The 26149-nt window shown below is 44.7% G+C and overlaps 1 protein-coding gene across 1 annotated transcript in view; it reads left to right on the top strand.

Moving 5' to 3' along the window:
• Positions 1-26149, top strand: part of PRR12 (proline rich 12) — a 101782-nt gene that overhangs the window by 50095 nt on the left and 25538 nt on the right. Inside the window, exons 2-6 of the mRNA XM_077259791.1 lie at positions 9922-10034; positions 12852-13013; positions 20776-24380; positions 24638-25163; positions 25429-25748. Coding sequence (XP_077115906.1) covers positions 9922-10034; positions 12852-13013; positions 20776-24380; positions 24638-25163; positions 25429-25748 — 4726 coding nt within the window. The remainder of the gene's footprint in view (positions 1-9921; positions 10035-12851; positions 13014-20775; positions 24381-24637; positions 25164-25428; positions 25749-26149) is intronic.

The following is a 26149-nucleotide window of genomic DNA, read 5'->3' as shown; positions in this document are numbered from 1 at the left end:
ATACTTCTCATTATGTTTCTAATACAGAGATCATTCATTTCTTCCTTTAATTGTAATAGATTTTGCTTGTTAACAACAGTCCGGATATAATAAATGCTTAAATGAACTTTTCACCAGATGAATAGAATGCCAAAATTATTTCTGAAAACCACATTAAAATATATTCAAATGCTAAAAGTTCTGGCCCAAAACCTTTGTTCGAATTAAAGAGAATCCCCTCTAAATATACACATATATGAGCATGCAGATCTTTGAAATATAAATTAATTCACACCTTTATATCTTTTATCTGTTGCTGCGTTCCCGAGTAAATAGCGTTTTCATTCATAAACAAGAGATGTTAAGTGCTCTAGGCGTGCCATGGCACTTCCTGAGCCTCTGCATCCCAAGGCTGTTAGCCTGCCCAATGCCTGCCTCTTTAACCTGATTGATAGCTAAAGGCGCCAGGCAAGGAAATAAGAAAGTAAATCATGGTAAGGAGGTCGGTGCTGGGTGGCTTAACAACTTCAGGAGGCGGAGGCTACTGAATCGCTCTCTCACGCCTCCAGAGCACTTACCACCTAATTTGTATATGAATGAAAATGTTACACACTGGGCAATGCAGCAACAGATAGAACATATTAAGGTGTCAGTTTTTGAAATGTAAATCAATTATCAGTAATGCTAAAGAAACTGGTGCTGGGCGTTAACCTGAGGAGTTGGAGGCTAGCGAAGGGCTCTCACACCTAGAGCACTTGAAGATCTCATATGCAAATTAATGAAAACACTACGTGCTCTGGGTGTGACAGCCCTTCCCTAGCCTCCGCCTTCTGAGGTTGTTTCTGCATAGCACCAGTTTATTTAGTATGATTGATAGTCTTTAAAATGTAAATGAATTGGCACCTTTTATATATTCTCTTTGTTGCTGCATTCCTGAGTGTATAGCGTTTTCATTCATATACAAATTAGGCATTAAGTGCTTTTGAGGCATGACGAATCCCTTCCCTAGCCTCCACCTAGTTAAGAAAAAAAAAAGTTGTTTTGCTCTCAGCAGGGGCCTCCATACCCTGATTGATAGCTAAAGCCACCAGGCAAAGCAATAACTATCAATGAAACTAAAGAGGCTGGTGCCAGACGGATTAATCTCAGGAGGCATTGGTGCGGAAAGTGCAATATAACGCCCAGAGCACTTAACCCCTCATTTGCATAGGACCAGGAAAACTATTTATTCAAGAATGCAGCAACAGATAAAAGATATAAAAGTGTCAGTGGATTGAGCTTTCAATGGCCTGCATACCTATATATGTAATTTGGGGTGGGTTGATCATGCTGACAGTTTTTTTTTTTTGTTTGTTTGTTTGTTTTAAAGGGGGTGAAGAATAACAACTTTTTTTTCAAGGTGAGACTGTTTCAGGAAATGCTACTTTTTTAGGTAGCTTTTGGAGGAGTTTATCTTTTCCACTGGCATTTTTGTAGCTTTTCGATTGGACAATGCCTTGTTTTGAGGATATTCCATCACGATCGGCTCCACAGAGGTGTCATGCACTATTTTATTTTTTTTTTGCACCACCTGCTTTGTTGATTTCACATAGAAATAAATAAAAAGGTTTTTTAAGCCTTTTTTTTAAGGAGGATTTTGAAGCGAATCTCCTCCAACTACTGCATGTGAATATAGCCTGACGTAGCCATGCAAACTGAGACGTGGTATTCACATTTTAGTGGGGTCGTCATGCAGTATAAGAAAATAAACTAACTGCAGAAAACGTTTATTTATTATTCTTTTTTGGAGTATTGACGCACTACAAATCCATGTGACCACTGCGGAAAATCCTTGGCTTTAGCAATCACGCCATGCATTGCTCCGACTCCTCGACTCCTCAATTTCCATGACACCGACTCCGACTTCACCAAAATGGGCTTCGACTCCACGACTCCGACTCCACAGCCCTGACAGGGTTGTGGAGTCAGTAAACCAAACCTCCGACTCCTCAATTTCCATGACTCCAACTTCACCAAAATGGGCTTCGACTCCACAACTCCAACTCCACAGCCCTGACAGGGTTGTGGAGTCAGTAAGCCAAACCTCTGACTCCTCAATCTCCATGACTCCGACTCCACTAAAATGGGCTCCGACTCTGACTCCACGACTCCGACTCTACAGCCCTGTTGTTTAGGGCGGTGATTGTCTCTAGCGGTTACATTGGACCGGTCTTCAACACCAGGGCTGTGGAGTCGGAGTTAGTTTTGGTCGGAGTCGGTAGAAATGTACCGACTCCGACTCCAGCTTTAAAAAAAAATATTAATATTTCATAATTGAACTTTCATATGAATTTTATAAATGTTACTCAAATATATATGTTCTATCAAACTATGAACAACAGTGATAAGCAGTTCTGCGGGAGATAGAGACATTTCTTAGGGTACTGTCACACAGTGGCACTTTGATCGCTACGACGGTACGATCCGTGACGTTCCAGCGATATCTATACGATATCGCTGTGTCTGACACGCAGCAGCGATCAGGGACCCTGCTGAGAATCGTACGTCGTAGCAGATCGTTTGGAACTTTCTTTCGTCGCTGGATCTCCTGCTGTCATCGCTGGATCGTTGTGTGTGACAGCGATCCAGCGATGCGTTCGCTTGTAACCAGGGTAAACATCGGGTTACTAAGCGCAGGGCCGCGCTTAGTAACCCGATGTTTACCCTGGTTACCAGCGTAAAAGTTAAAAAAAACAAACAGTACATACTCACATTCCGGTGTCCTTCTGGTCCCTTGCAGTCTGCTTCCCGCTCTGACTGATTGCCAGCCGGAGCAGAGAACAGCGGTGACGTCACCGCTGTGCTGTGCTTTCACTTTACGGCGGCACTCAGTCAGAGCGGAAGCAGACGGCAAGGGACCTGAAGGACACCGGAATGTGAGTATGTACGTTTTTGTTTTTTTTTACTTTTACGCTGGTAACCAGGGTAAACATCGGGTTACTAAGCGCGGCCCTGCGCTGCGCTTAGTAACCCGATGTTTACCCTGGTTACCCGGGGCCTTCAGCATCGTTGGTCGCTGGAGAGCTGTCTATGTGACAGCTCCCCAGCGACCACACAACGACTTTCCAACGATCACGGCCAGGTCGTATCGCAGGTCGTGATCGTTGGAAAGTTGCACTGTGTGACAGTACCCTTACTTCTTGTGTGTCACTGTTCTCCACTGCCCTTATCTAATCTTATACTTGGTTAACCTCATGCTGCCCCACCCCCCTACTTACAATGTATGAAATGGAAAGTGAAAATGTGTTGCAAATTCTTAGTAGTAAAGCTCCTCCTCTAGACTAGATGTTTACTAGGTGTGCTTCTTCCAAACATCTCACAGCTGCTACTCAGAAGAGGAAGACTGTAAGAAGTATTATCCTTTCAACAAACTTTGCATCAGTTAACTGTGAGTACATGAGGAATAACAGTATTACTGACCACTATATCAGTTGTACGACCTGGCAATAATTTTGTACAATTGTTTTTAGGAAAAACAATTGTTATTTGGATTGTGAATGCAGAATTAAAAACCTGAGAATGTCAAAGAAGCGTCACATTAAATCAGCTGTATTTGAACATTTCACCATCACTCAAGATAGAAAACACTATGTCTGTCAGTGTATGACAAATGATCCAGACGAAAACAAATTCTGTGAAACCAAGATCAGTGCATATTCAGGCAAAGATAAAAATGCTCCTACCAGAGCTTCTAATCTAAAGAGACATTTACAGCGCTTTCATCCAGAAGTACTGAAAGCAGTGCATGAGAAAGACTGCATCCAAACCAATGAACCAGTGCCCAGCTCTTCCAGCCAAACAAAGGAGCAGAGAACTTTGCAGCCATCAGTTGCAAGATATTTTGTCAGTGACAAAGTTACTGTGACAATGACAATAGATACATTTAAAAAAACAGATCATAGAGCTTGTTGTAAAGGATAGTGTGCCTATTTCATTATTTTCACGACCAGCTTTTATGTGTCTGAATGGGGAAATGGCCCGCAAGCTTGGTGTTTCTCTGGAGAGAGAGTATTAGAAAATTAGTAATCGAAGAAGCTTTTAAACAAAAGGAAGAACTTTAAAAAACTCTCAAGGGACGCTTTCTGTTTCTTAAAATGGATGCCTGCACACGTCACAGAGTGAACTATTTTGCCATCAATGTCCGATTTGTTTGTGACAAAAATGAAATAGTTCCCAAGACATTGGCAGTAAAAGACACCAAAGCTCATCACATCAGTGAGTTTCTCCAGGTCTTGGTGGAAAAGGTTCTGCAAGACTATGAACTTAAAAAAGAGCAAGTTCTTTCTGTCGTAACTGACAATGCTTCAAATATGATAAGTACTATTAAGCTAATGAATGAGAGTAATGATGGTGACCAGCAGCTAGAAGAACATTCTGGGTCCACAGACACAGAAATGTTTGAAATAGAGGAACACAGTATTGTAACTGAGGAGCAAACTGAAAATGCTTCAGATGAACATCAACATGATAGTTTAGATGATCTTGTTGAATCTGTGTCAATACGTTCTTTCATTCATCACATGCGCTGTGTTGTGCATACGCTACAGCTGGCTATCAGAGACAGTCTGCAAGAAGGACATGCTGCTGCACTGACTGGCAAGGTGAGAAAATTGGCTACTGTTGCCAGAACCCCTAAAGTTGACTCAATTTTGAAGAGACGTGCTGGAAAAGGGGCAATTATTGATCAAGCCACACGATGGGGCAGTACTTAATGATTCAGCGCTTGGTTAAACTGAAAACCTTTCTTGTAGACATGGCTAACCCTCAACTGACGCTAAATGAAAGTCAATGGAATCAGGTGACTGAGCTGGAAAAATTGCTAGAGCACCCATTTACAGTGACTAAAAAATTACAAGCAGAGGGCTTAACTCCAGGTATTTTCCTAAAGGAGTGGAAGAACCTGATGTTTCGCCTGTCCCAAAGAGGAGGGTTAATTGCAAGTGGCATTGCTACATCGATGAAACGGAGAGAGGAGCTACTATTACAAAATAACATTCTTTTGGCAGCTGTTTATGTAGACCCAATGCATCGGATTCTTCTAGATGATCAACAGCTAACTAGAGGAAAAGAAACTCTGTTTGAAATAGCAGTAAGGATGAAAGGGTTTCAGAACAGTCAGGAGGAACAAGAAGAATTTGGTCGTCCTGCCACATCTTCACCCTCGTCAACTGATGAAGAATTTAATTTCGAAAAATATTTGGATCACAAGGACCGTGCACAGCGTTCCCGCATAGAAGAAGAGTCATCCCCATCAAAGAACACAGCCAGTACATTTCAGCAGAATTTTTCATGTGCACTAAAAGAAATTGAGAAATTTGACCGTTCATCAAAAATAACAGTGCAACAAGCGATTCCTCTGTATCCTGACATTGTCAGAGATGTTGCCCGAGTGGTTACTGCTTTGCCACCAACCCAAGTTAGTGTAGAGAGGTTGTTCTCTGCTCTCAAAATAATTAGATCAGATTTGAGGGCATCCATGAAGGAGGATCTGACAGAGGCAATACTTTTTCTGAGGACAAATTTATAGATTTCTTCTTATTAACTGCATAACAGTGTTTATTGCATATTTACTTACAAGAGTTTAGAAAAGTTTATAAAAGTTATTTGCTATACTCTAATTGTATTCTAATAAATATAGTTTTTGCTCTAAGTGGTCTGATTACTTATATGATGGTGAGAAACTGAATAAGCACGATGTTAATATTTTACAACAGTAAATTTATTGTTACGAATTGGCCATTTATGAAGGAGCCGGAGTCGGAACCTGATTAAAGTCCAGGAGTCGGAGTCGCAACTGTGGGTTACCGACTCCACAGCCCTGTTCAACACTCCAGAAATGTTTTTAAAGGGAACCTATCGTGTCGGATTCAGGTAGCTCAGGCAGCGCATATCGGACCCTGTAGCAGCCGTGTATGTTTTACTCTGAAATGCTGCAGACTAAACATACTTTTGCAAATCCGACTGAGGATTATGGGTCCCGGATGACTTGTCCAATTCCGCACCCTGGCATCTTCTTCCTGCCCCTCTCCAGTTGATTGACAGGTCTTTCCCTATTTGTGTGTATAAGCAGAGACCTGTCAATCATGGGGAGCATGGCGGAAAAAAGCCGCCAGGGACCTACTTTGAAAAATCCGTAAGTTTTTTCCTGTTACTCTGCAACGCCACAACATTTCACCTACTTTGAAAAATCCATAAGTCCTTTCCTGTTACTCTGCAACGCCGCAACATTTCACTTACTTTGAAAAATCCGTAAGTCCTTTCCTGTTACTCTGCAACGCCGCAACATTTCACCTACTTTGAAAAATTTGTAAGTCCTTTCCTTTTACTCTGCAACGCCGCAACATTTCAACGTAAAACATACATGGCTGCAATAACGGCTCCAGGCCGTGCGTCGGGAAGCATGAATCTGATGACAGGTTCCCTTTAACAAATGTGAACATCCCTGGGATCTAAGCAGGATATTTTTTGCTTTCACGACTGCAATTGCAGCTTTAGCCAGAAGTGCGCTAATAATATCTGAGCTCGAATCTCTTGGCATGGACGGCTGGCACCTCCTGGCTCTTGTTTGGTTGCGTGTAGGCCTTTATGCGTGGGTGAATCGCTGTGAATCACAATCACTATGGTCGAGGCACTTAGCGACTGTTGTCTCGTTTTGGCTCATAGTGAGCAAAGGCTTTTCCTGGGAGATTCTGAATCATGTACGAGATATTTATCACACACATACTATCAGGCTTCATACCTAGACTACAGTGTCTAATATGGCCATGATATTCTTTCATGTTCAGATGACACTTCCTGTGGGGTTACATGTCATTTTGAAGATGTGGTTTTGTTTAAGTTAGATTACAAATTAATTTACTCATTAAAAAAGGTGTGAGCAAGTCACAATCAGCTTACTGTCCTAGTTGCATTATTTTTATGGACAGCTGACTCTTAAAGGGGACTTTTCATGGGGCTTTTTAAATTTAAACTGAGTACTGTGTCTAATTATTTCTCCTCCGCTGATTCCAGAACAGTTTTTCTTTTTTCTTCTGTGCCTCTCCTTTCAAAAGTTATGCCCCCTGGAAATAAAGATGCAAATTTTCTCTTCAATGAACTGGGTGTGTACCACAGAACCTCTCTGTGGCCGTTTGCTTTTTTTTTTTAAACTGCCCAATCAACACACTGCCTGCCACGCCCACAGAGAAGGTCTGTGGTATATGCCCAAATGCTTGAAGGGAAAATGTACACCATTGTTTCCGGGAGTCATAACTTTGTAACCGAGGGGCACATCAGAAAAAGAAAAACTGTTCCAGAATCAGTGGAACAGCAGCAATTTTAGGTGGCACACAATCTACATTTTTAAAATCCTCATGTACCGCCGAGAAAGATGATTTTTTTTTTCTGCAGCACAAAAAGATCGTTTCACCCAACGAACAAGCGTTCCTAGGATAACCCTGCAGTCTAAATGGAGCTTTAGATTAGCCGATAATCTGCCAACGATGGCGCTCTTTCATTCCATTATCAATTGTTGTTGGCGGTGCAAATTGGCCAATCGACTTTGTGGCGATACGCTACCTGAGTGTGTTGGGGGACACTCGCTTTGCATGGGATTTAAGCACTCAGGCATGATTTTTCCACAAATTAAGTCCGTACCGTTTATTAAAGCATCATAAACCGTATCTCGAACAGTTCATTATACCACCATATCAGCATATCACATACGGTTTTACATTGCCTTCAGTGGTCACACTGGTATCTCTCTCCATTACAGTTCATTACATGCATCAACGGAACATATTAAACCCCGACAGTCTGTTCCAATGGCAGATACGTCTCTGCCGTATATATCACAGGTTTTTCCCATACCAGGGATTACCTCACAGGAACTTCGGCTCCACACACTGACTCCTGCCAGTGCTGGTTCACAGGGAAACTGCCTCACTGGGATCACCGTCCTTGTGACCAGGGCACCTCGGATAGTCCAGACCCACAGTAGGAACTGTAGCTTCCCCAACACAGAAACCGTGTCATGCTCTGTAGATGCAGCCTCTCCATGCGCTTCCAGGAAGACCAATCACAGGCACTTCCAACACACAGGCCATCAGTCCATGATCTACCCAAGTGCTTACAGGACTCGCACTCTTACCAGGTGCTTGCAGGACTCCAGCCCATACCAGGACAATCCAACACCCTTGAGCATTCAATCCATAGCCTCAGCAGTGCTTCCAGGACTCCAGTCCATCCCAGGACAATCCAACACACGAGCTATTGCAGGACTCACTCTTCCCAGGTGCTTGCAGGACTCCAGTCCAGAGCAGGACAATCCAACACCCTCGAGCATTCAGTCCATATCCTCAGCAGTGCTTCCAGGACTCCAGCCCACTTCAGGACAATCCAACACCCAGGCTATTGCAGGACTCACGGTCTCAGTGCCTCCAGGATTCCAGCCCATACCAGGACAATCCAACACTGACCGTACATCAGGTCCACGGTCTCAGGTGCTTGCAGGAGTCTCCAACACCGACCGTCCAGGACCTTGCACATGGACCAAACGGATCCATACACAGGAACCACACAGGCACATGTGACCCACACCCTAATCACATTACATACCTGTAACCACTCCCCTGGGTGGGTGGGTGTGGCTAGTCTGACCCTCCCATCTCTCTTAACTAGCGCTGCCAATCTTCCATTAGCATTACACAACTACTTGTGGGACTACAGGTCCTAGCACACCAACCAAACTTCAGATTGGCAACACAGAGTGTCTTGCTCTGCAACACACACACCGGCCATTAACACACCTGCCGGACTTAGTCTCATCACTTTTATGCCTCGAAGCGCATCTTGAAGCACATACACAGCGCCCCCTGGCTGTAACGTGGGTCACCGCACCACAACTTGTATATAATATATAGTTGATCGGCATTTGTTAGCGGGACTAGATCTGCCTCTCTAGATGCACCATTAAACAAACGTTTCTCCGGTTGAACGATGGCTCCATTGGCATAGCCATGTACATTTTAGGCCAACCCCTTTAATCAGGGCATGCGCCACCATGTTTCCAGCTGTCATATGAAAGGCTTTAAAAAATAATTGGGACATGCAAAAAAAAAGTCTCATAATTGTCTATTTTCTGTTCCAGCTCTCATCTTAATATGAGATCATGCCACTTATTTAAATTTTGACCACACCCTAAGTATCGCCGAAAATGTAGCTTACTGGATGTGGAATGTTTGATTCCACCTTGATTACCTTGGGGTATGGCATTTTTTTTATCCGACGGTTGTTCAGCAATCCGTGATCAAAATCTTCTGTAGGTGTACAGTTTTCCTGCAGCACTCCTACAGGAAAGCTAGGGTATTGCACAGCACCTACTGAAATCAATGGACTATTCTAGTATTGTATCTCCTCATGGAGGTCTGTTTTCAGTAGCTTTATCCAGGAGGACATAAGTTGAAGAAGTTTCCTTTTGTATAGGCGGGGGTTGAGGTTATTAAAGCAGGTGATGTTGAGTATCGTTGGCCTCCTCGGGCCACGTTGCTGCGCCATTCAGACACCCCCATCCTCCTCCTCTGCCGTGTGGTGCTGACTCAGATGTTGGTTTGTGGTATTTTCTCAGAATATGCTATATTTGCTAATTTAAATAATTTTTTTTTTTTTATGTTTTTCCAACTGTTGCAGCTGAAAACCACAAAGGCGGTTACATTTTTTTTAATGCTCGTCACTTATGGAAAATGCAGTCTCCATTGTTTAGTCGGTGCAGTGAGCAAAGTTTACTTTTATTTCTGGTCATTTTTATAGCAAAGGGGTTTTTTTTTGCAAATATTATAAATTACCGCTGTACGATCATAAAGCAACAAGGCTGCTGTAAAAGCAGCGATACTAACACGTATAACTACTCCCCTCCTTCTTTTTTAGCTTGGTCTACGGAAGCTCAAGAGGCTCCCACCCCGAGACGGATATTTTGCACAGGCAGGCGTATGCAACACCTCACCCCCTGCAGGGCTATGCCACCAACCACCACCCAGCAGGTAAGGGTCAATTATAGTCGTTTTCCTCCATTTTATGGCATTGATGACTTATCTCAGTAGGATCGGTGTTGGGCTGACGCCTTGAAATGAATAGTCACCTTATAAAAGGAACATATATTTGTGGACAACCCTCTTAATCTCCTGCTGATCTGAAAAAATATAGCTGGGATTTAGTTTAAGGGGGCTGGCTTAGCGCCTATGTCCAACTTCAGACAGGGAGAGGAGGGAGAGGCTCCTGCTGCAGCTAGCTAGAGAAAAAAAAGCAGGCAAATTAAATCAGGGCGTTCCTACAGAATTAAGATGTTAAAGAAAAGAGGAATATTTTGTGTATGTATATAATATTATACACAGCGTGTGTGTATGTAATAAATATATATTAAAAAATATTTATATGTACAGATATAGATTGTGTGTAGATTATTTGTGTATATGTGTATAAATATTGTATGTATGTATGTATATATGTATGTGTGTGTGTGTGTGTGTGTATATATATATATATATATATCTATATATATAATTGTCTAAGGGTTTTTCCGTCTGTCTGTCTGTCTGTCTGTCTGTCTTTCTGTCTGTCTGTCTGTCTGTCTGTCTTTCTGTCTGTCTGTCTGTCTGTCTGTCCTGGAAATCCCGCGTCTCTGATTGGTCGAGGCCGCCAGGCCTCGACCAATCAGAGACAGGCACAGCATGGCGACGATGATGTCATAATGGAAATCCCACGTCTCTGATTGGTCGAGGCCGCCAGGCCTCGACCAATCAGCGACGGGCACAGTATCGACATAGATGTCATAATGGTTGCCATGGCGACGATGATGTCATAAAGGTTGCCTCGACCAATCAGCGACGGGCACAGTCTGCCGCGAATTCTGGAATCATCATTGTCCATATACTACGGGGACATGATGCATATTCTAGAATACCCGATGCGTTAGAATCGGGCCACAGTCTAGTATATATATATATATATATATATATATATATTTATTTATTTATTACAGCAATTCCTCTTTAATTTCTTAAATATGTGTTTATGTATATTGTTTTTATATATGTGTGTGTACGCACATATATACACACACCGCACATATATAATACACACGCACATACAGTACAGACCAAAAGTTTGGACACACCTTCTCATTTAAAGATTTTTCCGCATTTTCATGACTATGAAAATTGTACATTCACACTGAAGGCATCAAAACTATGAATTAACACATGTGGAATTATATACTTAACAAAAAAGTGTGAAACAACTGAAATTATGTCTTATATTCTAGGTTCTTCAAAGTAGCCACCTTTTGCTTTGATGACTGCTTTGCACACTCTTGGCATTCTCTTGATGAGCTTCAAGAGGGAGTCACCGGGAATGGTTTTCACTTCACAGGTGTGCCCTGTCAGGTTTAATAAGTGGGATTTCTTGTCTTATAAATGATGTTGGGACCATCAGTTGTGTTGTGCAGAAGTCTGGTGGATACACAGCTGATAGTCCTACTGAATAGTCCTGTTAGAATTTGTATCGAACAAGAAAAAAGCAGCTAAGAAAAGAAAAATGAGTGGCCATCATTACTTTAAGAAATGAAGGTCAGTCAGTTCGAAAAATTGGGAAAACTTTGAAAGTGTCCCCAAGTTCAGGGGCAAAAACCATCAAGCGCTGCAAAGAAACTGGCTCACATGAGGACCGCCCCAGGAGAGGAAGACCAAGAGTCACCTCTGCTTCTGTGGATAAGTTTATCCGAGTCACCAGCCTCAGAAATCGCAGGTTAACAGCAGCTCAGATTAGAGACCAGGTCAATGCCACACACAGTTCTAGCAGCAGACACATCTCTACAACAACTGTTAAGAGGAGACTTTGTGCAGCAGGCCTTCATGGTAAAATAGCTGCTGGGAAACTACTGCTAAGGACAGGCATCAAGCAGAAGAGACTTGTTTGGGCTAAAGAACACAAGGGATGGACATTAGACCAGTGGAAATCTGTGCTTTGGTCTGATGAGTCCAAAATTGAGATCTTTGGTTCCAACCACCGTGTCTTTGTGCGACGCAGAAAAGGTGAACGATGGACTCTACATGCCTGGTTCCCACCGTGAAGCATGGAGGAGGAGGAGGTGTGATGGTGTGGGGGTGCTTTGCTGGTGACACTGTTGGGGATTTATTCAAAATTGAAGGCATACTGAACCAGCATGGCTACCACAGCATCTTGCAGCGGCATGCTATTCCATCTGGTTTGCGTTTAGTTGGACCATCATTTCTTTTTCAACAGGACAATGACCCCAAACACACCTCCAGGCTGTGTAAGGGCTATTTTACCAAGAAGGAGAGTGACGGGGTGCTACGCCAGATGACCTGGCCTCCACAGTCACCAGACCTGAACCTAATTGAGATGGTTTGGGGTGAGCTGGACCGCAGAGTGAAGGCAAAAGGGCCAACAAGTGCTAAGCATCTCTGGGAACTCCTTCAAGATTGTTGGAAGACCATTCCCGGTGACTACCTCTCGAAGCTCATCAAGAGAATGCCAAGAGTGTGCAAAGCAGTCATCAAAGCAAAAGGTGGCTACTTTGAAGAACCTAGAATATAAGACATAATTTCAGTTGTTTCACACTTTTTTGTTAAGTATATAATTCTACATGTGTTAATTCATAGTTTTGAAGCCTTCAGTGTGAATGTACAATTGTCATAGTCATGAAAATACAGAAAAATCTTTAAATGAGAAGGTGTGTCCAAAGTTTTGATCTGTACTGTATATATATTTAATATATATATTTTTATATGTACGCTCAGATGATTTATAACCTTTAACCATTTGGTGCCTTTTCCTAGGATTGTCGGGGTTGTTTGAGACTGGCCTCCATCATGCCGGCAGTGCAACCCCGGACGCGTCGGTGATGAATCTCATCTCTGCTCTTGAGTCTCGTGCCCCTCAGCCCGGACCCTCGGCTTCCTCCCTTCTCTCTCAGTTCCGCACACCTTCATGGCAGACAGGTAAACCCTCCAGAGCTTCTATTATTCTTCTATTATTTCAGGCCAAGAAACTACTTTTCTCAGTGTTGATTTGAGTAAATGAATGTTTGTACCTATATGTGGAGCTTATCCGGGACTCGATGCTTTCTTTTGCCTGTGCCCTGTTGTTCAGATATGACCAGTGGCTGCTGTGTTTTGTCAGTGCCTGAGTCCGTCTTTGCTCAATCCTTTCGCTATGTGCCCCATCATTGGCTCAGGCTTCTTTGTCCTTTTATGCTTTACACTGCAGCCCTGACTTTTAAAATTGATTACTATACCTGACTATACGAATTAAAGACTCAGGGTATGTGCACACGTCCAGATTTCTTGCAGAAATTTCCTGAAGAAAACCGGAAATTTTCTGCAAGAAATCCGCATTTTTTTTTTAGCATTCTGCAAGCGTAATTAGCTTGCAGAATGCTAAAGTTTTCCAAGCGATCTGTAGCATCGCTTGGAAAACTGACTGACAAGTTGGTCACACTTGTCAAACATACTGTTTGACAAGTGTGACCAACTTTTTACTATAGATGCTGCTTATGCAGCATCTATAGTAAAAGAATGTTTAAAAATAATAAAAAAAATAAAAAAATGGTTATCCAAAATATCTTGTAAGAACGAATAATGAGGGCACTCACCCGTCTTCATTAAAATTATTCCTTTATTTGCAAAAATACATCCAGAGAACCGATATGGCCGGGGGAGAGAGAGGGGGCCTCAGCCCGTGTGAGCAGAGGAGAACGACGACGGCCGTTTCGCGCGGTCCTGCGCTTCTACGGGTCAATTTGTGTATGGGGCCAGCAGCGGATATAGTGTGCTATTCTGACACACCCCACTGCTAAAACCCTCCCACAAACCGGGCCGATACAATTCATTGTATCGGCCCGGTTTGTGGGAGGGTTTTAGCAGTGGGGTGTGTCAGAATAGCACACTATATCCGCTGCTGGCCCCATACACAAATTGACCCGTAGAAGCGCAGGACCGCGCGAAACGGCCGTCGTCGTTCTCTGCTCACACGGGCTGAGGCCCCCTCTCTCTCCCCCGGCCATATCGGTTCTCTGGATGTATTTTTGCAAATAAAGGAATAATTTTCATGAAGACGGGTGAGTGCCCTCATTATTCGTTCTTACAAGATATTTTGGATTAAGTGACTGTTTTCCTTGAAGGAGCACCTGAAGTCTTCTAAAGTACGGCATAGTAGGACATATGTTCTTGATTTCCACTGAGGAGCCAGAATACAATAGGACAGTGCCGCCTGATTTTTTGTTTTTTTTGGCTACAAAAAAATGGTTATACTCACCCTCTGCAGACAGCCGATATCCTCAGCAGCGTCCGTTCCTATAGAAGCCGGTGTGGTTCAGGACCTTCGATGACGTCACGGCTTGTGATTGGTCGCGTGAGTCACATGAGCGGTCACGCGACCAATCACAAGACAGCGACGTCATCACAGGTCCTGAACCACACCATCTATAGGAACGGAAGAGAGAGCATGCACCGGAGAGGCGGGAAAACTTCGGGGGCCATCAGAGGGTGAGTATATCACTATTTTTTATTTTACCAATTATATGGTGCCCAGTCCGTGGAGGAGAGTCTCCTCTCCTCCACCCTGGGTACCAACCGCACATAATCTTACTTCCCGCATGGTGGGCATAGCCCCGTGCGGGAAGTAAGCAGATCAATGCACTCCTAGGTGTGCGGAATCCCCGCAATTCCGCATTTTTAATGAACATGTTGCTTTTTTTTCCGCGATGCGATTTTTTTCGCGGAAAAAAATGCAACATTTGCACAAAAAATGCGGAATACCCTGTAAATAGGAGGCATATGTAAGCATTTTTTTCGCGTTTTTATCACGTTTTTATAGCGAAAAAACGCGAAAAATCCTGAACGTGTGCACATGGCCTCAATAGTGGTGTTAATTACATTTAGGAAATTATCCTGGACTTATGTAAAATTCCTTGAGAATGTGGCTGGATAATAGGGTCGGATGCTGCTGTGTTTTTAGCTTTAGCTAAAGAATAGATTAATGTCGCAATCCAATGGCCAGTCTAATTGCCACAAAGGACCTCATGTTCCCAGCGTACTTCTTGGTGTAAATGCACCACTGGATATTGTGATCATTTAGGTCCCTTTTTAAATGAATATTTTTTGACATAGAAAAAAATATGTTTACATTTGTTAGTGGTTACCTTTAGTTAATAAAGTTGCACTCCGTTTCATTCTGCAATCTTCATTTTTTCATTCATTTTCATACCCCTTAAATTTGCAACCTGATCCAAGTTTCAGATTTTTTGCTTGGGATTGTGTCTCTCCCAGTAATATAGACTGGATGTGAGCTGTGTGTGTCTTTCCCAGTAATATAGGCTGGATGTGAGCTCTGTGTGTCTCCCAGTAATATAGGCTGGATGTGAGCTGTGTCTGTCTCTCCCAGTAATATAGGCTGGATGTGAGCTGTGTGTGTCTCTCCCAGTAATATAGGCTGGATGTGAGCTCTGTGTGTCTCCCAGTAATATAGGCTGGATGTGAGGTCTGTGTGTCTCTCCCAGTAATATAGGCTGGATGTGAGCTCTGTGTGTCTCCCAGTAATATAGGCTGGATGTGAGCTGTGTCTGTCTCTCCCAGTAATATAGGCTGGATGTGAGCTGTGTGTGTCTCTCCCAGTAATATAGGCTGGATGTGAGCTCTGTGTGTCTCCCAGTAATATAGGCTGGATGTGAGGTCTGTGTGTCTCTCCCAGTAATATAGGCTGGATGTGAGCTGTGTGTGTCTCCCAGTAATATAGGCTGGATGTGAGCTCTGTGTGTCTCTTCCTGTAATATAGGCTGGATGTGAGCTCTGTGTGTCTCTTCCTGTAATATAGGCTGGATGTGAGCTCTGTGTGTCTCTCCCAGTAATATAGGCTGGATGTGAGCTGTGTGTGTCTCTTCCAGTAATATAGGCTGGATGTGAACTGTGTGTCTCTTCCAGTAATATAGGCTGGATGTAAGCTGTGTGTCTCTCCCAGTAATATAGGCTGGATGTGAGCTGTGTGTCTCTCCCAGTAATATAGGCTGGATGTAAGCTGTGTGTCTCTCCCAGTAATATAGGCTGGATGTAAGCTGTGTGTCTCTTCCAGTAATATAGGCTGGATGTAAGCTGTGTGTCTCTACCAGTAATATAGCCTGGATGTGAGCACTGTGTGTCTCTTCCTGTAATATAGGCTGGATGTGAGCTCTGTGTGTCTCTCCCAGTAATATAGGCTGAATGTGAGGTCTCTGTGTCTCTCCCAGTAAGTTAGGCTGGTTTTGAGGTCTGTGTGTCTTTCCCAGTAATATAGGCTGGATGTGAGCTCTGTGTGTCTCCCAGTAATATAGGCTGGATGTGAGTTTTGTATGTCTCTTCCTGTAATATAGTCTGGATGTGAGGTCTGTGTGTCTCTCCCAGTAATATAGGCTGGATGTGAGCTCTGTGTGTCTCTCCCAGTAATATAGGCTGGATGTGAGGTCTGTGTGTCTCTCCCAGTAATATAGGCTGGATGTGAATTGTGTGTCTCTCCCAGTAATATAGGCTGGATGTGAGCGCTGTGTGTCTCTTCCAGTAATATAGGCTGGATGTGAGCTCTGTATGTCTCTTCCTGTAATATAGGCTGGGTGTGAGCTTTGTGTGTCTCTCCCAGTAATATAGGCTGGATGTGAGGTCTGTGTGTCTCTCCCAGTAATATAGGCTGGATGTGAATTGTGTGTCTCTCCCAGTAATATAGGCTGGATGGGAGCGCTGTGTGTCTCTTCCAGTAATATAGGCTGGATGTGAGCTCTGTATGTCTCTTCCTGTAATATAGGCTGGGTGTGAGCTTTGTGTGTGTCTCCCAGTAATATAGGCTGGATGTGAATTTTGTGTGTCTCTTCCTTTTAATATAGGCTGGATGTGAGCTCTGTGTGTCTCTCCCAGTAATATAGGCTAGATGTGAGCTCTGTGTGTCTCTCCCAGTAATATAGGCTGGATGTGAGCGCTGTGTGTGTTTCCCAGTAATATAGGCTGGATGTGAGCTCTGTATGTCTCTTCCTGTAATATAGTCTGGATGTGAGGTCTGTGTGTCTCTCCCAGTAATATAGGCTGGATGTGAGGTCTGTGTGTCTCTCCCAGTAATATAGGCTGGATGTGAGCGCTGTGTGTCTCTTCCAGTAATATAGGCTGGATGTAAGCTGTGTGTGTTTCCCAGTAATATAGGCTGGATGTGAGCTCTGTATGTCTCTTGCTGTAATACAGCCTGGATGTGAGCTCTGTGTGTCTCCCAGTAATATAGGCTGGATGTGAGCTCTGTGTGTCTCTCCCAGTAATATAAGCTGGATGTGAGCTCTGTGTGTCTCTTCCTGTAATATAGGCTGTATGTGAGCTCTGTGTCTCTCCCAGTAATATAGGCTGGATGTGAGCTCTGTTTGTCTCTCCCAGTAATATAGGCTGGATGTGAACTGTGTGTCTCTTCCACTAATATAGGCTGGATGTGAACTGTGTGTCTCTTCCAGTAATATAGGCTGGATGTAAGCTGTGTGTGTTTCCCAGTAATATAGCCTGGATGTGAGCTCTGTATGTCTCTTCCTGTAATATAGGCTGGATGTGAGCTCTGTGTGTCTCTCCCAGTAATATAGGCTGGATGTGAGCTCTGTGTGTCTCTTCCTGTAATATAGGCTGGATGTGAGCTCTGTGTGTCTCGCCTAGTAATATAGGCTGGATGTGAGCTCTGTGTCTCCCAGTAATATAGGCTGGATGTGAGCTCTGTGTGTCTCTTCCTGTAATATAGGCTGGATGTGAGCTCTGTGTGTCTCGCCCAGTAATATAGGCTGGATGTGAGCTGTGTGTGTTTCCCAGTAATATAGGCTGGATGTGAGCTCTGTATGTCTCTTCCTGTAATATAGTCTGGATGTGAGGTCTGTGTGTCTCTCCCAGTAATATAGTCTGGATGTGAGGTCTGTGTGTTTCTCCCAGTAATATAGGCTGGATGTGAGGTCTGTGTGTCTCTCCCAGTAACATAGGCTGGATGTGAGGTCTATGTGTCTCCCAGTAATATAGGCTGGATGTAAGCTGTGTGTGTTTCCCAGTAATATAGGCTGTATGTGAGCTCTGTATGTCTCTCCCAGTATTATAGGCTGGATGTGAGCGCTGTGTGTCTCTTCCTGTAATATAGGCTGGGTGTGAGCTTTGTATGTCTCTCCCAGTTATACAGGCTGGATGTGAGCTCTGTGTGTCCCTCCCGGGAATATTGGATGAATGTGAGCTCTGTCTGTCTCCCAGTAATAGAGGCTGGATGTGAGCTCTGTGTGTCTCTTCCTGTAATATAGGCTGGATGTGAGCTCTGTGTGTCTCTTCCTGTAATATAGGCTGGATGTGAGCTCTGTGTGTCTCTTCCTGTAATATAGGCTGGATGTGAGCTCTGTGTGTCTCGCCCAGTAATATAGGCTGGATGTGAGCTCTGTGTGTCTCCCAGTAATATAGGCTGGATGTGAGCTCTATGTGTCTCGCCCAGTAATATAGGCTGGATGTGAGCTGTGTGTCTCTTCCTGTAATATAGGCTGGGTGTGAGCTTTGTGTGTGTCTCCCAGTAATATAGTCCGGATGTAAGTTTTGTGTGTCTCTCCCAGTAATGCAGGCTGGATGTGAGCTGTGTGTGTCTCTCCCAGTAATACAGGCTGGATGTGAGCTCTGTGTGTCCCTCCCGGGAATATTGGATGAATGTGAGCTCTGTGTGTCTCTCAGTAATATAGGCTGGATGTGAGCTCTGTGTGTCTCCAAGTAATATAGGCTGGATGTGAGCTCTGTGTGTCTCTCCCAGTAATAGAGGCTGGATGTGAGCTCTGTGTGTCTCTTCCTGTAATATAGGCTGGATGTGAGCTCTGTGTGTGTCTCCCAGTAATATAGGCTGGATGTGAGCTCTGTGTGTCTCTTCCTGTAATATAGGCTGGATGTGAGCTCTGTGTGTCTCTTCCTGTAATATAGGCTGGATGTGAGCTCTGTGTGTCTCGCCCAGTAATATAGGCTGGATGTGAGCTCTGTGTGTCTCCCAGTAATATAGGCTGGATGTGAGCTCTGTGTGTCTCTTCCTGTAATATAGGCTGGATGTGAGCTCTGTGTGTCTCGCCCAGTATTATAGGCTGGATGTGAGCTGTGTGTCTCTCCCAGTAATATAGGCTGGATGTGAGCGCTGTGTGTCTCGCCCAGTAATATAGGCTGGATGTGAGCTCTGTGTGTCTCCCAGTAATATAGGCTGGATGTGAGCTCTGTGTGTCTCTTCCTGTAATATAGGCTGGATGTGAGCTCTGTGTGTCTCGCCCAGTAATATAGGCTAGATGTGAGCTCTGTGTGTCTCCCAGTAATATAGGCTGGATGTGAGTTTTGTGTGTCTCCCTGTAATATAGGCTGGATGTGAGCTCTGTATGTCTCTCCCAGTAATAGAGGCTGGATGTGAGCGCTGTGTGTGTTTCCCAGTAATATAGGCTGGATGTGAGCTCTGTGTGTCTCTTCTTGTAATATAGTTGGATGTGAGCTCTGTGTGTCTCTCCCAGTAATAGAGGCTGGATGTGAGCTCTGTGTGTCTCTTCCTGTAATATAGGCTGGATGTGAGCTTTGTGTGTGTCTCCCAGTAATATAGTCTGGATGTGAGCTCTGTGTGTCTCTTCCTGTAATATAGGCTGGATGTGAGCTCTGTGTGTCTCGCCCAGTAATATAGGCTGGATGTGAGCTGTGTGTCTCTCCCAGTAATATAGTTGGATGTGAGTGCTGTGTGTCTCGCCCAGTAATATAGGCTGGATGTGAGCTCTGTGTGTCTTCCAGTAATATAGGCTGGATGTGAGCTCTGTGTGTCTCTTCCTGTAATATAGGCTGGATGTGAGCTCTGTGTGTGTCTCCCAGTAATATAGGCTGGATGTGAGCTCTGTGTGTCTCTCCCAGTAATAGAGGCTGGATGTGAGCTCTGTGTGTCTCTTCCTGTAATATAGGCTGGATGTGAGCTCTGTGTGTGTCTCCCAGTAATATAGGCTGGATATGAGTTGTGTGTCTCACCCAGTAATATAGTTGGATGTGAGCGCTGTGTGTCTCTTCCTGTAATATAGGCTGGGTGTGAGCTTTGTGTGTGTCTCCCAGTAATATAGGCTGGATGTGAGCTCTGTCTGTCTCCCAGTAATATAGGCTGGATGTGAGCTCTGTGTGTCTCTTCTTGTAATATAGTTGGATGTGAGCTCTGTGTGTCTCTCCCAGTAATAGAGGCTGGATGTGAGCTCTGTGTGTCTCTTCCTGTAATATAGGCTGGATGTGAGCTTTGTGTGTGTCTCCCAGTAATATAGTCTGGATGTGAGTTTTGTGTGTATCTCCCAGTAATACAGGCTGAATGTGAGCTCTGTGTGTCCCTCCCGGGAATATAGGCTGGATGTGAGTTTTGTGTGTCTCTCCCAGTAATATAGGCTGGATGTGAGCTCTGTGTGTCCTTCTTGGGAATATAGTCTGGATATGAGCTTAGGATGCTGTTGTGTTCACAGATCATACATCGTCACAGCTTCTATTCTGTACTTTTCCACCTATGCGCTTTCCTGCTATTCTTTAGCTTGTTTTTTCTGCTTTCCCTAAGATACTTTCTCCCCTCTTCACCACATCAACATTCAAATTGACGACATGGTTTTTTTTTATATGAACATAGTGATGGTGTAAGATATTTGGTGTATTCATTGTTGGATCATTGTGTACTTACATTTTTTTTCTTTTTTTTTTTGTATGTGTTTTACAGCCATGCACACCCCTGCACCTGCAGAGCTTTTTATATCGGGAGCCGGTACCTTTCCTTCATCATCCGCCCTGTCTGCTTACCAGCATCCAGCATCTTTCAGTGGTAGAAGCTTTCCAGTAACATCTTCGCTAACGCTTCAAGATGCCACGTTTAGCCCCACGTCAAATGGACTCCTTTCTCCTCACGATCCCCTCCTCCATATCAAGTCATCCCAGTCTTCGGTTCCATCTTCCCTCAGTTTTGACCGACTTGGCAGCACCGTGTTAGGCACCGGACTACCATCACAGAGCTCGGCCTATCGAAGTGCCCAAGAGTCGGCCTCACGACACCTCCCATCCCAGTTCAATCTTCTCTCCTCCTCCCTCGGCCCTTCCGAACAAACATCCCAGCTCTACAACGCTTCTGTGTTTTCAAGCTCTCCGGCCTCGTCGATCGAAAGAGCGATGCCTCGGCAAGACAGTGTTATTAAGCACTACCAGCGGCCCTCCAGCGCCCAGTCCCAGCTACCCTCTGCTGCAGCTGCCGCTCACTCCTTGCAGCATTATCTAAGCTGCGGAGGAAGTTACCAGCAGATGCAACATCGTTCCAGCTTGTCCTGCAGCCCGCTGGGGGACCAGTCTCCTGTCAGCAGCGAGGGGTCACAGCAGAAAAATTCACAAGCGCGCCAAGAGCAGTCTCAAAGCTACAGACCAATAATTCAGTCCCCGGGTTATTCAACATCTTCCTCTTCCAACAAGTCCAAGAGTTATTCAGCGTCTAGGCAGACTCCTCGATCTACCGCCACTCCAAAGTGCCAAAGCATCGCATCCACGGGACAGACACACAACTACTCCTCATCCACTCCAAAGCCCAGCTCGGTTATTTCTAGCCAGTCTCAGGCGTATTCCCCCGGACAGCCGCAGAATCTTCTTTCTATGTCCCAGTCTCAAAATTATGCCGTCACCCAATCTCAGAACCTTTCTGCTGTCACTCAATCGCAAGGCTTTACATCCAGCCAGGCCCAAGATCTGACCAGCGGGAGCAAATCGCAAAGCTATACCACCAGCCAGTCTCAAGGCTTGCAGACATGCGTGAGCCAGAATCAAACCTACTCCCCTGACCATTTGCAAGGGTTGTCATCCGTGGGTCAGATTCCAAGTTACAGCGTCCAAACAGAGTCTCATGTTTCTGCCAGCCAGGCTCCTAGTTATGTTCCTGCTCATTCACAAGGGTTACCTACTGCCAGTCCTTCTCTAAGCTACAGCACTGGCCATTCCCCAGCCATGTCCAGCCATGCCTCATCGATTGGGTATTCTTCAGTCAGTCATGCACAGAATTTATCCGATTCCAGTCCTTCTCAGATCATTCGGCCTCTGCAGTCGCCATCTTCAAGTCGGTCTCAAAGTGTTGCTTCTCCCGGACAGTCTCAGAAATATTTGACATCCGTGCTTTCGCCGTCATTCATGCAGGCTTCCCACTCGCAAAGCTATCAAAACTCCCAGCCCAGTCTAGAAAGGACACCATCCTACAGCAAACCCAAATCCGATTCAGATCTTCTCTCGGAAAGGACAGATGATGAAGACTTTCTCATTCAGCACCTCTTACAGTCGCAAAGCCCCCCTCGCGTCTCTTCCGAAAGTCTTGTAGAATGCGAGGAAAGATCTAGTAAATCGTTGAGTTACGAGATGAGCAAAACCGAAGAGCGGTATCACCTGCAAAGTGTTATAAGGACTAACTCAAACTTAGACAACCAAGGCTTAGAATTATCTCTTCAGAGTTTAAAAGACAAGAAAAAAACGGATCGACATAAGGAATACGCGAACACAAGGTCAACGCCAGAATCACTGGGGACGTCTGTTGTCCATTATAGTCACCAGACCGGTCCCATGGATTCTTTTACTCAGGATATCAAAAAGTCAGTGGATCACCTACCACACATGGACACCTCAAGTAAAGACTTAAACTCGGCGCATTCATACATGCAAAAGACCCCTGAGCATTCTTCACAGGCCCACCGAATGGTGGCAGATAGTCAGTCAATGGAGTCTCACAACATGCTCCAGAGCCAGCAAGGCACTCCAATGATGATGGATACCTCTCCCGATCTGCCGCTTTCTTCTCAGCAGTCACAACTCTTGCAGTCTGTTCTCACCCACACCCAGAGTCAAATGCAAGCACACCAGAGAAAAGTGCAGACGCCCATGGATGTACACCTTTTGGAACCACAGAGGATCCAAGCTGAAGCACAATCTCCTCAGCTACAGATGCAACTGCAGTCCCAGGCTTTGGAGGCTCATTTACAGTCGCAGCAAATGCAGGCTCACGTCCGCTCGCAGTCCTTGGAAGTACACTCTCGTTCCCAGTCAATAGAGGCACAGTTGATGGATTCCCACCAGATGCAGACAGACCAGCAATCCCCTCAGCTCCAGGCACAACTTCAGTCTGAACGCATGCAAGCAGAAATGCAGCCTGAGAGGATGCAAGCATCTCTACAGTCTGAAGGCATGGAAGTACTGCCCCAAAATGATGCAATGCAGGCGTTATCCCGTCCTCAAGAAATTCAGGACTTTTTGGAGCCTGACCTGAACTTAGAAACACACTTGGGCCAGAGTGGTCCTGTACAAGGTCAACACCTCATGCCTGATGCAGGAGACCCCTTGCGTTTAGATCCAGAGTCCTCCCAACAGGTGCCTCAAGCTCAGATGGAGCCCAAGGATCAGTTTGATAGTCCTAGTCCTCAAGGATCAAAGCAGCGGTTTGTTCCTCTGACTTCTATCTGCTTTCCTGATTCCCTTTTGCAGGACGAGGAGCGCAGTTTTTTCCCTGGAATGGAGGATATGTTCTGTCCGCAACCATGTGGAAACGACGAGTTCCCAAAGTCGAGCTGCGGCGGTGATGATGGCTCTCAGAGCATGGACAGAAATGATGCTATGAAAAATAGCTATGAAATGATGCAGTCTAGCCAAGGATATTCCGGTTACTGCACCTCCGAAAGTAATGACAATCAGCAAAACGTTCATCTGGGTCTAGACTCAGTGTCTGTAAAACACGAGTTACCATCAACTGTCAACACAGAGCAGTTAGGACTTATTCAATCCAGTCATGGTCAGCAATCAGAAGTAAAACCTGGTCTAACCTCACCCATATTCTGCTCTTCCAAACCCAAAAAACTTCTCAAGACATCATCATTTCATTTACTGAAAAAGAGAGAACCTTCTTTTCAGCCTCCCAAGAAAAACTACGCCCAGGAATACGAGTTTGAAGATGATGAAGACAAGGAGGATGTTCCTGCCGACATTCGATTGAATAGTCGTAGATTACCGGACCTTCTCCCTGATCTTATCTCTAGCTGTCGTACTAGGCCGAACATCAGCCCTATGGGTGATATTGACTTTTGCCCACCGAGTATGGATGGACCAAAGCGTCGAGGCCGGAAACCTACAAAACCTAAAAGAGAGGGACCTCCTAGGCCTAGAGGAAGACCAAGGATCAGACCACTGGTAGAACCTCACGTTTTAGGTCATGATTGTCTTAGAAAACCACGTGGAAGAGGTAGAGGGAGAGGCAGGAGAATAACAGATGAAGGAAGGGAAAGTATGCCAATGGAGCCGCTGAAACCACTAAAGGTATGTGGATCGTTCTTCCACAAACTATAAATGGAGATTATTTAGAATTAGCAGACAGTAAGTGGTCACCACAACTTTATTTAGTTCTTATGATCTGTTGTATCTAAAGCCTTATAATAGATATGCATATTAGATTTTTAGATTTTTTTTTTATTTTACTTTTTTGCCCCTTCAAGTAGACACGGGGTAATAGTTTGATCAATTATCCCAAAGGTTCGTAAGCTCACACTGTGCCTTTTTAATATCTCTTTGGGCAGATCAAACTGCAAGTGCCAAAAGGGAACGATACAATGCAGATGGATCAAGCCGAGATGCTTCCTCCTCCCCAGGAGAATGCTTTGGACAACAGCCAGACTCGAGAAAAGATCAAACAGAAGATCAAAGAGGTCGAGGAAAAGCAACCAGAGATAAAATCGGGCTTCATGGCCTCCTTTTTGGATTTCTTAAAATCAGGAAAGAGGCAGCAGCTGCCCACAGCCAACACCAGCCCCTCAAAGAACCGACCACCATCTGCCCAGCAAGCATCACAGGCTTCGTTTGGTATGGCTTCTCAAATGCTCTCCGGGCCTCTAGACTCAACGGAGAGCGATAGTTTGGTCATGAGCTGTACCAGCCCTTGTAAGAGGTTGGATGACGAATTGAAGAGGAACTTGGAGACCTTGCCTTCCTTCTCCTCAGATGAGGAGGACTCTGTAAGCAAAAATCAAGATCTGCAAAAGAGCATCTCTTCAGCCATATCGGCACTCTATGATCCTACTGACCGCAAAGAGATCGAAAATACAGGTCAGTAATTGTAATATTTTTTGAAGGAGTCCTTCATACTCCCAAATTAATAAACCTCCTACCCAATCTGTTTAGGGCAAATTTTTAACAATGAAGTCCATGATCATTATCTCATTCTTTGTGATTTTTGGTACTCATATGTAAGGTGTTTTCTTAGGGGGAGTTGATAGGAAAATGTTTTATCCTTTGTAATCTATTGTCAATTATTATTTTGTGACCGCAAAATAATTTCAACAGTAATTTTTTTTTTTTTTTGTTAAAACAGCGCCTGTTGTGGAAGAAGAGAAGGTGGCAAGTCCTGTTCCTTCTGAACCTTCTTCACAGCCAGAGCCACCAGTTGCAGTCTCACCACCTTCTCCTCCAGAAGCTCCAGCTCCTCCACCTCCTGAAGAACCTCCAGCCGCCCAGTCGTCTCCTGAGCAGGAAGAACCGGAAGACTCCCGACCTCTACATCTGGCCAAAAAGCAAGAGACTGCTGCTATCTGTGGAGAGACTGATGATGAAGATGTGGAAAGCAGCGGCGAGGGCATCTTCCGAGAGCGAGATGAGTTTGTCATTCGTGTGGAGGACATCCAGGCACTCAAGGTTGGTTTAACTTGCTTTCACCAGACAACTCTTTTATCACTTATCCACAGGACCAGTCCGACCGCTGGGACCTGCGCCGATTGGCAGAAGGGGGCACTTCTATCCCCATTAGAATGGAGTAGCGGTGCGCCTGCCCAACCGCTTCTCCATGCCATTGACTGCCGAACACTGTGCTTGGCTTTTTCAGCTTGGTGGCCTTTCATCAGCTGCACAAACGGCTGTAGCTCAATGGTTGCAGTGGTATTGTGACACAACATGATCAAGTCACTACTGGGAACAGCCTCTCCAACATCGCAGGAACGGCGCCGCTGCGCTAGACGAGTATATTCTAGTTTAATTCAGTTCCTGAGTTGATTAGGTTGGGGTTGTCCGATAGTGGTCAATCCCTTTAAGTTTAAAAG

Source organism: Ranitomeya variabilis, chromosome 4 (assembly GCF_051348905.1).
Source record: "Ranitomeya variabilis isolate aRanVar5 chromosome 4, aRanVar5.hap1, whole genome shotgun sequence".
Classification (NCBI taxonomy): domain Eukaryota; kingdom Metazoa; phylum Chordata; class Amphibia; order Anura; family Dendrobatidae; genus Ranitomeya; species Ranitomeya variabilis.
Note: the sequence above shows the minus strand (reverse complement) of the source record. Positions and strands in the feature narration are given on the sequence as shown.